Raw genomic sequence first — 17,597 nt, 5'->3', positions numbered from 1 at the left:
AAAAACTTAGAAATAAATTCACTAGGTTGGCTGGTTTCCAAATTCTATAAATTGATAGTTTCCTGCGTGGCAACAACCAGTTAAAACATATAGTGGAAAATAACCTCACTGATAACAGCAGAAATACATGTATAAATTCTAATATATTTAAGACACAAGAAGGACTTACATAAGAAGAACAATTCAATGCTTAGGAACCTAAGTGAATGCTTTTTATTTTATTTTTTTTTGCAGTATGCGGGCCTCTCACTGTTGTGGCCTCTCCCGTTGCGGAGCACAGGCTCCGGATGCGCAGGCTCAGCGGCCATGGCTCACGGGCCCAGCCGCTCCGCGGCATGTGGGATCTTCCCGGACCGGGGCACGAACCCACGTCCCCTGCATCGGCAGGCAGACTCTCAACCACTGCGCCACCAGGGAAGCCCCATAAGAGTTTTAAAAAACTTTGCAAATGATTCTGAAGTTCATCTGGAAGAAGACTGTCTGGGAATGGTAGAAAAATTCTGGAATAGAAGAGTGGTTAGGCTGGGGTGGAGAGCATGTTCCTGCCAGATAAAGACGTAAACACAGCAGCTGAAAGGCATGGCTCTGGCACCGTGCAGACAATTTAATTAGTGGAGCAAAATAAAGTCCACACAAAATAAAGCTGTGTGTCCAGAGATTTAACTCTACATTCACTGACATAGCAGCTCCACCACGGGAGACATACCTTACAAAAATAGCCACAGGCAGAAAGATGCTCATTAGAGCCTCCTTTAGAGTTATGAAAACTGGAAGCAAACTAGGCCAACAACAAAGGGCTTCTAGATCTTGTCCACTCCTATACAATCCCCTTTCACTCCTTTCTTCTTTTACATAAACACATACACACACACGCACACACACAAACACACACACACACACAACACCGCTATACATGAACGGTTTGACCTGTCTTTTTTTGCCCCCTTACTTTACTGTGGGCATCTTTCATGTTAGTAACTACAGTTGGATGCTGCATATGTAGTTTCGAGTTAGTAACTACAGTTGGATGCTGTTGTGTCATGTTTTATCCTACTGCCACTCCCCTACTGAGGGTGGTCATTTCCAATTTTTTTTGCTATTACATACAAAGAAACAGTGCAGATTTTCAGAGCTCTCTTTGTGCTGTATTTCCATAGGACTAAAACAAATTTACAGGGCTTCCCTGACGGTGCAGTGGTTAAGAATCCACCTGCCAATGCAGGGGACACAGGTTCGAGCCCTGGTCCGGGAAGATCCCATCTGCCATGGAGCAATGAAGCCTGTGTGCCACAACTACTGAGCCTGCGCTCTATGGCCCGTGAGCCACAACTACTGAGCCCACGTACCACAACTACTGAAGCCCGCGTGCCTAGAACCCATGCTCCACAACAAGAGAAGCCACTGCAATGAGAAGCCCGCACCGCAATGAAGAGTAGCCCCCGCTCACCGCAACTAGAAAGCCCATGCGCAGCAACGAAGACCCAATGCAGCCAAAAAATAATTTTAAAAACAAAACAAAAATTTACAATGATCATGAACTTTCTTTTTTTAACATTTATTTATTTCGGCTGGGCCAGATCTTCATTGCAGCATACAGAATCTTTAGTTGCGGCATGCAGGATCTCTTAGTTGTGGCATGCATATGGGATCTAGTTCTCCGACCAGGGATCGAACCCACGTGCTCTTGGATTGGAAGAATTAATACTGTGAAAATGGCCATACTACCCAAAGCAATCTACAGATTGAATGTGATCCCTATCAAGTTACCCAGGACATTTCTCACAGATCTAGAACAAATAATCCTAAAATTCACATGGAACCACAAAGACCCTGAATTGCCAGAGCAATCCTGAGAAAAAAAGAACAAAGCTAGAGGAATCACCCTCCCAAACTTCAGACTATACTACAAAGCTACAGTAATCAAAGCAGCATAGTACTGGCACAAAAACAGACACACAGATCAATGGAACAGAATAAAGGGCCAAGAAATAGACCCACACACCTATGGTCAATTAATCTATGACAAAGAAGGCAAGACTATACAATGGAGAAAAGACAGTCTCTTCAATAAGTGTTGCTGGGAAAACTGCACAGCCACATGTAAAACAATGAGATTAGAATATTACCTCACACTATATAGAAAAATAAACTCAAAATGGATTAAAGACCAAAATGGATTAAATGTAAAGACCTGAAACTGTAAAACTCTTAGAAGAGAACATAGGCAGAACACTCTGCCATAAATCATACCAATACTTTTCTGGATCTGCCTCTTAAGGCAAAAGAAATAAAAGCAAAAATAAACAAGTGGGACGTAATTAAACTTAAAAGCTTTTGTACAGCAAAGGAAACCAACAACAAAACAAAAAGACAACCTACAGAATGGGAGAAAATGTTTGGAAATGATATCACTGACAAGAGGTTAATATCCAAAATATACAAAGAGCTCAGACAACTCAATATCAAAAAAAAAAAAAAAAGAAAGAAAGAAAAACAAACCCACAAACAGCCCAATCAAAAAAACAGGCAGAAGACCTCAACAGACATTTTTCCAAAGAAAACATACAGATGGCTAACAGGCACATGAAAAGATGCTCAACATGGCTAATTATTAGAGAAATTCAAATCAAAACCACAATGAGGTATCACCTCATACCTGTTAGAGTGGCTATCATCAAAAAGTTTACAAATAAATGCTAGCTAGGATGTGGAGAAAAGGGAACCCTCATACATTGTTGGTGGGAATGTAAGTTGGTGCAGCCACTATGGAAAACAGTGTGGAGGTCCCTAAACTAAAACTAAAAACAGAGTTACCATATGATCCAGCAATTCTATTCCTGAGTATATAGCTGGATAAAATGAAAACACTAATTTGAAAAGATACATGTACCCCAATGTTCACAGCAGCACTGTCTACAATAGCCAAGACATGGAAGCAACCTAAATGCCCATCAACAGACGAATGGATACAGAAGATGTGGTGTGGATACAGAAGATATACACACAGTGATATATACACATATAAACACACAATGGAATATTACTCAACTGAAAAAAAGAATGAATTTCTGCCATTTTCAGCAATGTGGATGGACCTACAGAATATTATTCTTAGTGAGATAAGTCAGAGAGAGAGAAAGACAAGTGTTGTGATATCACTTATATGTGGAATCTAAACAAAATACAAACGAATGTATACCTAAAACAGAAACAGACTCACAGATATAGAAAACAAACTAGTGGTTACCAAAGGGAAGAGGAAAGGGGTGAGGGGCAAATTAGGGGTATGGGATTAAGAGATACAAACTATTATGTATAAAATAGATAAGCAACAATGATATATTGTACAGTTCAGGGAATTAAAGCCATTATCCTGTAATAACTTTTAATGGAGTATAATCTGTAAAAATACTGAATCACTATGCTGTACAACTGAAACTAATAAAATATTGGAAATCAACTATACTTCAATTAAAAAAAAGACTGCCCATACCAAGTGTTGGCAAGAATACGGAAGAACTGCAGTCCTCGTAACTGCTGGTGTAAAATGACACTTTGGAAAACAATTTGGCAGGTTTTTTTTTTTTTTTTTTTTTTGCGGTACGCGGGCCTCTCACTGCTGTGGCCTCTCCCGTTGCGGAGCACAGGCTCCGGACACGCAGGCTCAGCGGCCATGGCTCACGGGCCCAGCCGCCCCGCGGCATGTGGGATCTTCCCGGACCGGGGCACGAACCCGTGTCCCCTGCATCAGCAGGCGGACTCTCAACCACTGCGCCACCAGGGAAGCCCAATTTGGCAGTTTTTTAAAGTTAAATATATACCTACTGGAAGCAACTCGATGTCCATTAACAGGCAAATGGATAAATAAATGGTGTATATCCACAAAACTCTACTCAGTAGTAAAAAGGCAAAAACTATCAATACATAGGGCTTGGATGACTCTCAGAATAGCTTGGCTGAGCGAAAGAAAGCAGACCAGGAAAAAAAAAAAGTATATACCGTATGAGTCTGTTTATATAAAATTTTAGAAAATGCAAACTAGTCGATGGTGATAGAAGGCAGATCAGCAGTTGCCTGGGGATGGGGGAGAGAGGGGAGGGAGGGAGGAGGGACCACAAAAGGCCAGGAAGAAACTTCTGGGGGTGACGGATACATGCTCATTATCTTATATGGTGATGGTTTCATAGGGATATCCACACATCAGAACTCATCCATTATACACTTTATATACGTGTAGTTTATTGTACAACAAAATTGTAAAAAAAAAAAAGGGAAAAAAGAGAAGACCATTTAAAAAGATAACTAAATGGGAATGCCTGCTCAGATGCAAGCTTGTATATCGGTGTTCATGTTCAATCAGTCGTCCTTTTTGAAAAATAGCCCAGCTTAAACTTATTTCCTTCTGTATTAGTTTGCCGTAACAAAATACCACAGGTTAGGTGGTTTAAACAACAGAAATGTATTTCTCACCATTCTGGAGACTGGAAGTCTCAGATCAAGGTACCGACTGACTCAGTTCTCCTCCTGGTTTGTAGATGGTGCCTTCTCGCTGTGTCCTCATGTGGAGGGGAGAGCTCGCTCTTCTAAGGCCACAGTCCTACTGGATTAGGGCCTCACGCTTATGACTTCATTTAACCTTACGTCCTGAAAACCTGTCTCCAGATACGGTCACACTAGGGGGTGCTCTGATGTATGCATTTGGTGGTTGAGGCGGGGATTGGGGGGGACGACACAGTTCAGTCCTGACATGATATTTCTGGTTTCTTAGCCTTTTTGATAGTGTTTATAACACGCAAGGAAACCACAGCCCTTTTCCTTATCCATAAACTCACTTCTGCTAGATGAGCCTTTTTTTTTTTTCAGATGAGCTTTTGTCATAAGATTACTGGAAGACTAATTCGCCTGTCCAAATCTGGACTATTTCCATCCCTCCAGCAGATCTGAAAGGAAGACCAGCAAAAAAAAAAAAAAAAAAGAAAAAAATCCTTGGCTCAGATGCAAAATAAATAGATTATCCTAGCTATCAATTATTGGCAGCCTACCAGACTCCCTTCAGCAAAAAGAAATGCACTTTTCCAGAAGGACCATGTCAGCCTTATGGTGTCTGAGTGGCTCACAGTGAGGCCATTCTCTCAACACTGAACAGCAAAGCACCTGCCAGTTCTCAGCTCCTTCTGGAGAACCTGGGGTAGGGTAAGAAGCAATGATGCCGCCTAGGGCATCACCCACAAAAAGAAGGATGATAGAACAGTGGCACAGGATGGGGCAGCCTTCACGCATTAGGAACGGGAGTTCTATTAGCTGCATCTCTCAAGTCCCAGTGCCAAGAAGATCAGAACACTGCCAGAAACAAGTGGGCGCTGCGCGCACCACTCTCCGGCAGAGGTGCAGGATCTACTTTATTTACAGGTGGAAGGAGTCAGTAATTGCCAACAACATCCTTTAAGTTTGGTCTCTTCTCAGAAGGCATTTAGGCCCATGACTTTCCAATATGACCCTGACACCCCATTTATCTGACACCTTCTACCCTCAAGGTCACCACCCCAGACAGCAGCAATAGGTTGCTGGAAAATGACTAAAATAAATGCCCTAAGCTGAGACACCATTTCTCTACCAGATGGGGGCCCAGAAGTGAGTCGACAAGATGGAAGCAGGCATCACGTGGGCTGAGAGGGGCTCATGGCCTGACTCCAGCTCACTTGCTAAGCAGAGTCTGGTCCAGCAGGGATCACGGGCAGCAATTCTGACTGTGTCTCAGTGGGAGGAGGACTGCAAGGGTCCTCACAGGGAGACAGATGGGGAAGCCCAACCTGGAGGGCTGGACTCCCCTAAAAGACACCCCGCAAAGAGCCCCACAAAGAAGCTGGTGCAGAGCCGCTGAGGTGCAGTCACGTGGGGCACAAGTCATCAGGGTCATGGTCTAAATGTCTGTGTCCCCCCGTGTGAAGGTCTTAGGAGGTGGGCCTTTGGGAGGTGATTAGGTCGTGAGGGTGGAGCCCTCGAGAGTGGGATCTCTGCCCCTTCCACCACGTGAGGACACAACCGAAGACAGCCAATGTGAACGAGGAAGAGGGCCCTTACTAGACACTGAATCTGCCTACACCTTGACCTTGGCTTCAGCCTCCAGAACAGTGAGAAATAAATGTCTGTTGTCGATAAGCCCCCCAGGCTGTGGTATTGTCACAGCAGCCCCAGTGGACTGAGGCAGTCGGAAGGCTGCCCTGAGGGACTCGGAAGTTCCGGGCACATCCTGTATTACTACACACACCAGAGCTGAAGTTCTCCACAGTGCTCCAGGGCAGTAAAAAAAGATTAAATAAATAACGCTCTACTCTTCCATGAGGCACGTGATGAAAAGCCACCTGGGCTTCCACCGGAAATGAACTTTTTTAAACAGTTCATATGTGGAGGGACAAATTGCAGTTCATTATCATACCCTGTTTTGGGCTGAACTGTGTCCCCAAGATTCGTATGTTGAAACCCTGATCCCCGGTACCTCAGAATGTGGATGTATTTGGAGACAGGGTCCTTGAAGAGGTGACCAAGGTAAAATGAGGTCATATAGGTGGTGTCCAATATGACTGACTGGTGGCCTTCTAAGAAGAGGAGATTAGGACACAGACACACAAGGAGAAGAGGACACAGCGACAGGCAGCCGTCGGCAAGCCAAGGACAGAGGCCTCAGAAGAAACCAAATCTGCCGACACCTTGATCTTGGACGTCCGGCCCCCAGACCTTCGAGGAAATCAAGTTCTGTCCTTGCAGCCACCCAGTCTGTGGTATTTTGTTATGGCAGCCCTAGCAAACTAACAAAGACCCCAAACCAAAGAGGCTTTATCTGAACTAATGCTATTTAACAGAGAAGCAGTTATCAGGGCTCGGGTAAACGTCAGGATCCAGGTGAGACTCAGCAAGTGTTTAGGTAGACGAGGTCTTGGCGCTGATCTGTAAAGAGCCAGAACAGTTCACCTGGTCTCCGAGCTCCGGCCACCTTCTTCCCATCATGCCACAACAAGGAAGCTCCGCTTTAAAAAGCAGGTGCTTGTCGTTTCAGCGTTAAGACTTTAGAAGATGAAACACTTAACAATACCCAAGACCTATTTCCCTTGCTACTCATGCACATCACCTGCTATCTGGCCATTTTGTGAAATAGTGGGATACTGAATAAAAGCAGCAAAAAATCCCCCCCCAAAAACGTGGTTCATTCAGAACCATTATGATTTTTTTTTAAAAGAAGCTTCAGTGCTAAGGTTTTTTAAATGTAGAGTTTAAATAAACGATCCTTCATTTCCATAATCCAAGTTCTACCCCAGGCTTGGTACAGTGGTTGGGTTCACAGGGCTCAAATGCCCTTGATTAAAATTTATCTAAAAATGATCCGTGAAAGGTGACAGCTTGAAGTCTCAGATAAACAACGAAGCAAAAATTACCCTGTTCAGGTTGATACACATAAAACTATAAAAGATAAACTCTTCCATAATACAGAAAGATTCTAAACATGATACTGAAAGTTTAGCAAGTTTTAGAAATAATACAATTAGAACCTGTCTATAGTCCGACAAACCAAAACCTCTTGGGGCTCCGTTTTCTCTTGTCAAGTTGAGCCAGATACACTTCTGCTGTTGAGTATACGGTTTGTGTTTTATAACTTGCAATCGTCCACCTTAATTAGAACACAACTGCACCTAACTTTGCACACCACGATATTGTTTCTGCTTGCATTTTTTACTAATTCGTCACTAATTCACTCACTGAATTTGTGTGTCCACACAAGAGTCCAAGAAGTCTAAGCATCACAAAAGCCTTAAGAAAATTTTTTATTCACATCAACTCCTATCAGGTACCCTTGAATGCAGAAGTCGCGAGTCTCCCAGAAGTAAGTGATCGCTAAGCTGATCAAGGCTCGCTCTCTCCAGCACCTTCCCAAACCCTCCACGTCCAGTAACTCTGATGCGGGTGCCGAGGCTGCCCACTCCCACCCACAGGCTCCCGTGATCAGGCTCATTCCCCATGCATCAGCCGGAGGGATTCCTCTACGGAGAAAGGCAGCGACGGGTCACCTTGCTTCCTGGAAGCTCAGTGGCATCCCTCCATCGCAGGACAAAGCCCGGTGACCTGCCCTGGCTACCTCTCCTCCCTCAACCCCTATCACCTCTCCTCTCCAGCCACGCCCGCCCCCTGCTGGACCTTGGACTCAGGCCCGTGCCCCAGATGGCCTCCCCACCAGCTAGCTCGACGCATCCGGGCCTCTGCTCAAATCTCCAATGTCACATTATCAGAGAGCCGTCTCTGCCTGAACTAGCATCCCATCCTCCTTCCTCGCTACCAGCTCTCCTCATTAACTTCTCCTCTTAGCATTCAGCCCCCAACGGCACGTATTTATTCGCTGTCTGTCTGCTACCAGCAAAGCCTTAGGTTCCATGAGAGCAGGAACCGTGTATCCAGTGCTGGGTCCCAAGCACCTAAGTGTTCAGTATACAGCGGTTCTACCACCGTATCCGTTTGCTAGGGTTTCTGTAACAAAGCACCACCCGCAGGGAGGCCTACAACGACAGAAATGGAGGCCGGGAGTCTGAGACCAAGCTGTCGGCAGGGCCGGCTCCTTCTGAGGCTGTGAGGGACAATCTGCTCCAGGCTGCTCTTCTATCCTCCGGCAGTTGGCTGGCAATCTTGGCATTCCTTGGCTTTTAACTGCATCCCCCGGATCTCTGCCTTCATTCTCTCCTGGCGTCTTCCCTCTCCGCATGTCTGTGTCTGGGTCCAAATTTCCCCCTTTTATAAGGACAGAGTCATCCTGGATAACGACCTCGTCTTAACTGGACTGGCTCTGTAAAGATCAGATCTCCAAATAAGGCCACACTCTGAGATACTGGGGGTTACGACAGGTCTATTTTGGAGGACACAATTCAACCCCTAACAACCACTGAGCAGCCATATGACAGGGGGCTTCACCAGTACAATGGGGCTAATAATCGGATCTGCCTCGTTTGGCTAATGAAGAAAGCAAAGAGGTGCATCCCTGACCCCTTATGTGAGCCACAGATACTGACATGAAAATAGCTGGGGGCCCTGCTCCAGAGCACCGTGTTGGAGGCCGGCAGACAGGGTCTGGGTCCTCCCTCTGCTATTTGCCGGCTATGATCTTGCACAAGTTGCTTAGTCTGGGTCCAATCTCAAGACATGCTGTAAGTCTATACAAGGATGCACACCAGGTCCTCAGCACAGTGCGCTCTCTATGGATGTCAGCTGTCATCGGCAAGGCTGGGGGAGGGACAGACGACAGTGTCGCCCTCATCCCACAACATCTTGCAAATTCATCAAGGGGGCCACTCACCCTCATTACCTAATCATTGCAGCAGAGGACAGGAAGCTGGCGCAAAGAGGACACAGGAGCGGGGTTACATGGAATTGGCTGACAACAAAAAGTTGTCTTTTTAAAACTCTTATCCAATACAACTCGTATCCCACAGCCCATGGACATCACACTGGAACATCTTCCAGACGCTCAAACTAACATCTTTGGGCTTCCCTCGTGGCGCAGTGGTTGGGAGTCCGCCTGCCGATGCAGGGGACGCGGGTTCCTGCCCCGGTCCGGGGGATCCTAACGTGCCGCGGGGCGGCTGGGCCCGTGAGCCATGGCCACTGAGCCTGCGCATACAGAGTCTGTGCTCCGCAACAGGAGAGACCGTGGCAGTGTGAGGCCCGCGTACCGCAAAAAAAAAAAAAAACTAACACCTTCCAACGGGAGCCCCTGGTCTCCCTGCCCAGCCTCCCTATCACATCCTTTCAGCTTCTCAAGCCAAAAACCTTGCAGAAACCTGCAAGTCATGCTGGACTCCTCTTTTCCCCTTATATCCCACATCCGCTCCGCGAACAAAGCCTGTTAGCAACACCTTCAACGTACATTCAGAATCCAAACACGTCCCTGCTGGCCCATCTACGTTACAGCAACAGCTCCTAAATGGTCTCCCTGCTTCTGCCCGGCCCCACCCAGTAGAGCAGCTGGAAATGGTTCTAGTACCTAAAAGGGAAGCCAGGTTGTGGCACTCTGCCGGGCAGCCGCCCCCAGCTCAGGGGCCACTGTCAGACTCCAGCTTTAAAGGACCGACACGATCAGACGTCCTCCCCACCCCTTTCCTCTGCAGCCTCGTTTCCTACACTGTCCCCATCCCTCGCCTGCTCTGTGGCAACCTCCCTGGCCTCAGACACACCAGAGCCTCTGGGCTTGGTCAAACGGCATCGTCTCAGCAACCCTCACCCTCCCTTCCCTTCTTCACGGTTCCCACAGCACTCATCACCACCTAACAACACGTCTATTTTATCATCCAGCTTCCCCCATCCCCACCAGAATGAGGGCACGGTCTTGTCCATTTTGCTCTCTGCTGCACCCTGGCACCTACTGGCACATTTTAGGCACTCAGATGGCCACTGAAAGAATGAATGGCTAATGCTTTCAAAGCTCCTTAAAGGAAGATTCAACTGTACTCAATAACCTGGGTTGGGTTAAAATGATTAAACATTTCTGAAAGTTTTTCAGGTACACTGAAACAAAGCCTGTTTCACAGAATACCTCAATGCTCAAGAACTGCACTTTCCAAGTTTATAATTTTACCTACCTCAAAATATACATGTTCCTAAATAAATGGAAAGACATTCTGTGTTCATGGATTAGAAGACAATACTGTTAATACGGCAATACTCCCCAAGGTGATCTACAGAATCAATGCAATCCCTATCAAAATCCCACTTGGCTTTTTTGCAGAAATTGACAAGCTGATCCTAAAATTCATATGGAATTTCAAGGAATCCAGAACAATTCTAAAAAAAAACAACAAAGTTGAAGGATCCTTACTTCCCCACTTCAAAACTTACTACAAAGCTACAATAATCAAAATGTGTGGTATTGGCATAAGGATAAACATATAAATCAATGAAAAAAATGAAAGTCCAGAATTAAATCCATCTCTCTATAGTTAATTGGGATTCCAAGACCCTTCAAAAGAACAGTCTCTTTAACACATGGCTCTGCACACGCAAAACAACTGGATTTCCACACACAAAAGAATGAAGTTGGAGCCCCACCTCACGCCATGTACAAAAATTAACTCAGTCAGAATGGCCATCATCAAAAAGTCTACAAACAATAAATGCTGGACAGGGTGTAGAGCACAGGGAACCCTCTTGCACTGTTGGTGGGAATGTAAATTGGTACAGCCACTATGGAGAACAGTATGGAGGTTCCTTAAAAAACTAAAAATATGACCCATATGACCCAGCAATCCCACTCTTGGGCATATATCCAGAGAAAAGCATAATTCGAAAAGACACATGCAAAAACAGGGGGTGGGGGACTTCCCTGGAGGTCTAGTGGTTAAGACTGTTCTCTCCAATGCAGGGGGCACGGTTTTGATCCCTGGTCGGGCAACTAAGATCCTGCATGCCACACAGCGTGGCCAGAAAAAAAAAAAAAAGAAAAGATACAGGCACTGAAATGTTCACTGAAGCACTAGCTACAATAGCCAAGACAATGGAAGCAACCTAAATGTCCACTGACAAAGGAATGGATAAAGAAAATGTGGTACATATATACAATGGAATATCAGCTGTAAAAAAAGAATGAAATAATACCATTTTCAGCAACATGGATGGACCTAGAGATTATCATACTAATGAAGTAAGTCAGACAGAGAAAGACAAATATCATATGATATCACTTATATGTGGAATCTTAAAAAAAATGATACAAATGAACTTAATTACACACAGAAACAGACTCAGACTTCAAAAACAAACTGATGGTTACCAAAGGGGAAAGGTGGGGGGAGGGATAAATCAGGAGTTTGGGATTAACATATACACACTACTATATATAAACAGATAATCAACAAGGACGTACTGTATAGCACAGGGAACTCTACTCAATAATCTGAAATAACCTATATGGGAAAAGAATCTAAAAAAGAATGGATATATGTATAACTGAATCACTTTGCTATGCACCTGAAACTAATGCAACATTGTAAATCAACTAGACTCTAATATAAAATAAAAAATTAAATTTAAAGAAAATGTTTCCAGAACATCAGAATGCATGCACATGCCCCAAATCCACCCCCCTTCCATCCCAGAGATATCTAATACCCCTGGTTGTATGGGTTATTGTGTTTATCATGTACTTTTTAGAAGTTTTGGCACATACGTTGTTTGTATTTCCCAATGGTAGATTGTTTAATTTTACATGTTTGAATTGCATGTGTGCTATGAGTTAATTTTATCCTTATTACATACTTGATATTCATCTATGAAAAACAAAAAACAGAAACAAAACACAAATTAAAATGAAGCAAAGACCTAAATGTAAGAATTAAAACTATAAAACTCTTAGAAGAAAACACGGGTAAATCTCCATGATCTTGGATTTGGCAATGGTTTCTTAGATATTCACCAAAAGTACAAGCAACAGAAGAAAAAACGGAAAAATTGGACTTCATCAAAAATTGAAAAATTTTGTGCATCAAAAGACACTATCGGGCTTCCCTGGTGGCGCAGTGGCTGAGAGTCCGCCTGCCGATGCAGGGGACACGGGTTCGTGCTCCGATCTGGGAAGATCCCACATGCCGCGGAGCGGCTAGGCCCGTGAGTCATGGCCGCTGAGCCCGCGCGTCCGGAGTCTGTGCTCCGCAACGGGAGAGGCCACAGGAGACAGAGGCCCGCATACCGCAAAAAAAAAAAAAAAAAAAAAATGAAAAGACTGCCTAAACAATGGGAAAAAAAAAATCTGCAAATCATATATCCAGTAAAGGACCAGTACCCAGAATGTATTGATATAAGGAACTCTTACAAATCACAACAAAAAGACAAATAGCATAGTTAAAAAATGGACGTAACATTTGAATAGGAATTTCTCCAAGGAAGATATACAAATGGCCAATAAGAAAATGAAATGATACTCAAAATTTTAGTCATTAGGGAAATGCAAGTCAAAACCACAAAATACCACTTCATACCCACTAGGATAGCTATCATCAAAAAAAAACCCTGAGGGCTTCCCTGGTGGCACAGTGGTTGAGAGTCCGCCTGCCGATGCAGGGGACACGGGTTCGTGCGCCGGTCCGGGAAGATCCCACATGCCGTGAAGCGGCTGGGCCCGTGAGCCATGGCCGCTGAGCCTGCGCATCTGGAGCCTGTGCTCCGCAACGGGAGAGGCCACAACGGTGAGAGGTCCGTGTACCACACAAAAAAAACAAAAAACCTGAAAATAAGTGTTACTGAGATTGAGAAGAAATTGGAGCCTTCATACATTGCTGGTGGGCATGTAAAATGGGGCAGTCACTGAGGAAAACAGTTTGGTGGTTCCTCAATAAGTTTACTATAGAATGACCACATGACTGAGTAATTCTACTCCTAGGTATAGACCTGGAAGAAATGAAAATAGTGTTCGAACAAAAACTTGTATATGAATATCCATGCAGTACTAGTCACACGAGCCAACAGGTAGAAACCCAACTGATGAATGGATAAACAAAATGTGGTCTGTCATACAATGGAACATGATTCAGCCATAAAAAGCAATGAAGTACTGATACACAGTACAACGTGCATGAACCTTGGAAACGTGCTAAGTGAAAGAAGCCCAACACAAAATATCACATCATTGTACCAGTCCTTTTGTATGAAATATTCACAGACACAGGAAGTAGATTAGTGGCTGCCAGGGACAGGGGAAGGGGAGCAACGGAGAGGGTTTCCTTTGGGGTGGTGAAAATGTCCTAGAACTAGATAGTGGTGATGGTCGCACAGCATCATGAATGTACTAAAAGCCATTTAACCACACACTTTAAAATGGCTGAACGGTAAATTTTATGTTACATGAATTTTAACTCAACAAAAAACATAATGAACACACCCCCCTCTCCCCAAAAGTATGCTGTTTTTAGATTCCAGGAGAGTCAAGTACTAAAACAGAGAAACACCTAGAAGAACCCGAACCTGTCCAAGTCCCATTCCAGGGCTTCTCGCTTTCCCCTGAAAAGGCAACCCACCTTCGTTTAAGACAGTGAATGCTACCTTCAGCTAGAAAAAGTCCTGAGTCAGAGCTCTACAGCCAAAGCACTCTCAAGCCCTTATTTGCTGTTTTATTACACGTCTCCACCCCAGCCAGCACCAGCCGTGATGTTCACATGTTGTAAATACACTTTGCAGAGACCGTGCAGTTTCCCGGCCACTGCCTGTAATAACTGCCTATCTCCTCTTTGCCATCTGTGGGTGCTGATAGCTGCTTTCAGGAGGTTGGTGCTGGACGGCTGCCCAGGCGCTGCCCCCGTCGTCAGGCTGCTCGCATTCTCACTCCCCCTACCCTGGTCTCTTGAAGAGGTAAACGGACAGATTCTTTCTCTTTAGCGAGGTTTGTTATAGAGTCCCCTGGTGTGTGTTACCTGGGGAATGGGGACCTCCCAGACTAGCCTGGACATCTCCCAGCTCCCATATGGCACTCGGGCTCCAAAGTCAGGTATCACAGCCAGGAGCCCTGGCCAGACAGTAACGGAGCCAGGCACAGCCTCTTCGAGCCCAGGTATCTTCTTCCTACAGGTCACAGTGGTCGTCTGAGTGTTTGAGCATCACTGTGTCACCCTCCTTCTGGGCAGGATGGAAAAATACAATGGTCCCCATCCACAGAACGCGAGGTCAAGACCACATGCGACCAGTTTTGGTTTTCTCAGACGCAACCCCTTTTCCCTTGTCCAAACACATGCACAATTTCTGGGCAGATTTCTGTAATTATTTCATCCTTTATTCTTCTAGGAGTTACCAGTCTGCAGTAAAATGGTGAAAAAAGTAGACTGGAGAAGAAAAAGCCATAAAGACCCTAAGCAGTACACGAAGGACAATTCATCTTTGAATAACTGGATAATTTACAAATTTATCTTGTTCAGACCTAAATATTGTTGAGAAAACAGACTGTTCAGCTCTTTTATCGACTATATCCACACTGCATGTCTATGCTCAGAAAAAAAAGGGCTGAAAGGGGAGGAACGTACACCAATAGGTTAATAGTGGGTAACTCTGGGTGACAGAATTATCGGTGGTTCTTCTTATCTAATGGCTGTAATCAGCATGTAGTGTAATATTAAAAAGACAAGTCCTTGAAATAATAAAAGGACAGCTGTGTCCCTGCCTCCCTGCAATCCAAACACTCCCTGCCCCACATACCTTGTTGAGCTTGCCCAGTGAGGATATGAGATCTGCCCATTCGCTGGAGGACTCAAAATTTCTTAAAGCCTTTTCAATCACAGAAGAGTAATTTCTGTATCTGTAATCATTCAATAGCTCCTGCTCTTCTGGGTCCATTCTCGCAGCAGAGAAGGTATCTAAGAGGGAATCAGTGAATAAACAAATGAGGCAGCTCTTCGAGGATGAAAAGCGTTCCCAGCCCAGAGTCCCAGGGGACACACGGCCACAAACGTTCCTATGCACAAACGTGCTGGGCGATCCAACTCAAATATTTAGCAAGGCTCCTGAGCCGGGCACGATGGCAGATAAAAGATAAACGGTTCCGGCCCTCCTGGACTCCGAGGGAGACGAATGGACAGAGCAGAAAGAAGTAAAACGCTAGAGTTCCACTCAATGGACAAAAGGAATTCTAGGGGCCAAGTCACAAAGTGGCTAACTACATGTTGTTGCTGACTGGCAATTCTCAACGCAGGCGGTCCCCCCCAGCATGGGGCATTTACAAGACCTAAGGAAAAGCAGATCTATCGTCTTCATTGAACAGTTGGTTTAGCAATCCAATCCTCTACAACTAGACTCGGAGAGAGGATTGGAAATATTCTACAAGAAAACCAGGAGGAAAAAAAAGGACCTAAGGGTGAAGCGTCTGACAGCAGTGGTGTCAGAAACCCACCGCGTACCTGTTCATTTACTAAGTGCCAATTATCTGCCAGGCCCCCGACAGCTCTATGCCCCTGGGTGAGGAGTCTGCGCGGAGGTGTGTCACACCAGGGCCCAAGCAGTCATCATTTTATTCTGGCCCTTGTATATTCTTTGATGGATTCTTTCTTTTTTTTTTCCCCCTGTGGATAGATGCATTCATTATATATGAACCACTGCAGCTACTGCAAAGCCTGAGACGTCGACTACCTGAGCCCGATGCCAACAGCAACCATTTCCTTTTCTTCTCATCCCCAATGTGACAAAAGGAAACATGAGATGCTGCAGATTTGCCTTTTCGAAAACATCCACCATTTATACATTATAACATATAGAAATACACGCTTAAGTTTTGTTTTTACTCCTTCATTTAAAAAAAAAAAAAAATCTGAAGGTCAAGCCATCAGTCTATTCAAACAAGTTACAGCTCTGAAAAGCACTCCACAAGGCGTGGAAATGTCAAATCGTTCTCTTGTCGCCCAGCTCCATACTCCAATGTTTTCTCAAAAGTGATGCCTTAGGGTTTCCACTTGCCTCCCTTCTCTAGTCTTCATCTGATTAAGATCTATTTAAAGTGTGGCAGGCACCCACACCAAATTCCTTGCCCCCTTTTCCACACTAAGAGAACCCTCATTTTGCTCAGGGCGGCACTATAGTTCCCAGCCTCCCTTACAGCTAGGTGGCCGTATGACAGTGCTGGACAAATAGAACTGCTGGTGGGGGACTCTTCTGGCCTGTTGTCCTCCACCTTTCCCCTTCTTTCTGACCGAAACAAAGGTTTGATGCTGGAGCTGAAGCCACATTTTGCAACCACGAGGAAAGAGCCATCTTTAAGGCACGACTTCCCTGCATAAGTGGAAGGACAGAGCAGTTGAGGCCCCAGATGGCTTTAAGAAGGTCCCATACCAACCCTCGACACTCTGCCCCTGGACTTACTGTTTTCTGCACATAAGAGCTAATTTGTTTAAGCCGCCGTTCAATCAAGTTTTCTGTTACTCACAACCAAACACAATCCTGTTTGATTTATGAACCTAAGTAATATCTAACTAGGACGTGGTCTGAAAGGAGAGAGAAATACGGAGCAATGGTGACATGATTAAATCCCCTGAGCTGGAGTTAGTTGGCTAACCGAGCTGCATGTAGCCAGTCAAATAAAAAGCCAGATATCGCACACGGAAGAAACTGAACTGCAGGGACAACGTGATGTTTAACCCTCAATCTTTCATTTATTGGCCACAGTGAGGTTGTAAGACTCCCATGATATCTTCTACTTCGCTTTCCGATTGCTCTGGGCCCATTGCGGTCTTCTTAAGGCCAACACAACTTTCAAGTTGCCAGCGTCAGTGGACCCTGTTTCCTCATTCACCTCTCAGGAGGACGGTGCAGCAGGCCACTTCCTCCTTCTCCAAACAGCCTCCTGTCTGCCCACACTCCTCTGGCCCACCGACATCTCTGCTGTACCTTCTCTGCAGGCCCATCCTCCTCTACACGACTGCCAAATGTTGGCATTCCCAGGCACCAAGCTTGGGCCTTCTCTCTCTCTCCACCCTCAATGATCTCTCCATTCCTTTAACTAACAAATACCATCTTCATGCTCATGACCCACAGAGTTATAACCTCCCGAACCTCCCCCTCCAAGGCCCAAATTCATGCAAGTGTTTCCCTGACTT

The 17,597-nt window shown here is 45.1% G+C and overlaps 1 protein-coding gene across 4 annotated transcripts in view; it reads right to left on the bottom strand.

Moving 5' to 3' along the window:
* DOP1B (DOP1 leucine zipper like protein B) overlaps positions 1–17,597 on the bottom strand; it is a 109,041-nt gene that overhangs the window by 87,669 nt on the left and 3,775 nt on the right. For 3 of the 4 annotated variants that reach the window (XR_013828300.1, XM_079921239.1, XM_079921241.1), the window contains exon 2: positions 15,211–15,368. Coding sequence is in view for 3 of the 4 variants with exons in the window: in XM_079921239.1 (XP_079777365.1) it covers positions 15,211–15,348 (138 nt within the window). In the remaining variant the exon portion in view is untranslated. Of the gene's footprint in view, positions 1–15,210; positions 15,567–17,597 lie in introns of those variants that run through there. The other variant, XM_079921240.1, reaches the window with a different exon arrangement.

Source organism: Stenella coeruleoalba (assembly GCF_951394435.1).
Source record: "Stenella coeruleoalba genome assembly, chromosome: 5".
Taxonomy (NCBI): domain Eukaryota; kingdom Metazoa; phylum Chordata; class Mammalia; order Artiodactyla; family Delphinidae; genus Stenella; species Stenella coeruleoalba.
Note: the sequence above shows the minus strand (reverse complement) of the source record. Positions and strands in the feature narration are given on the sequence as shown.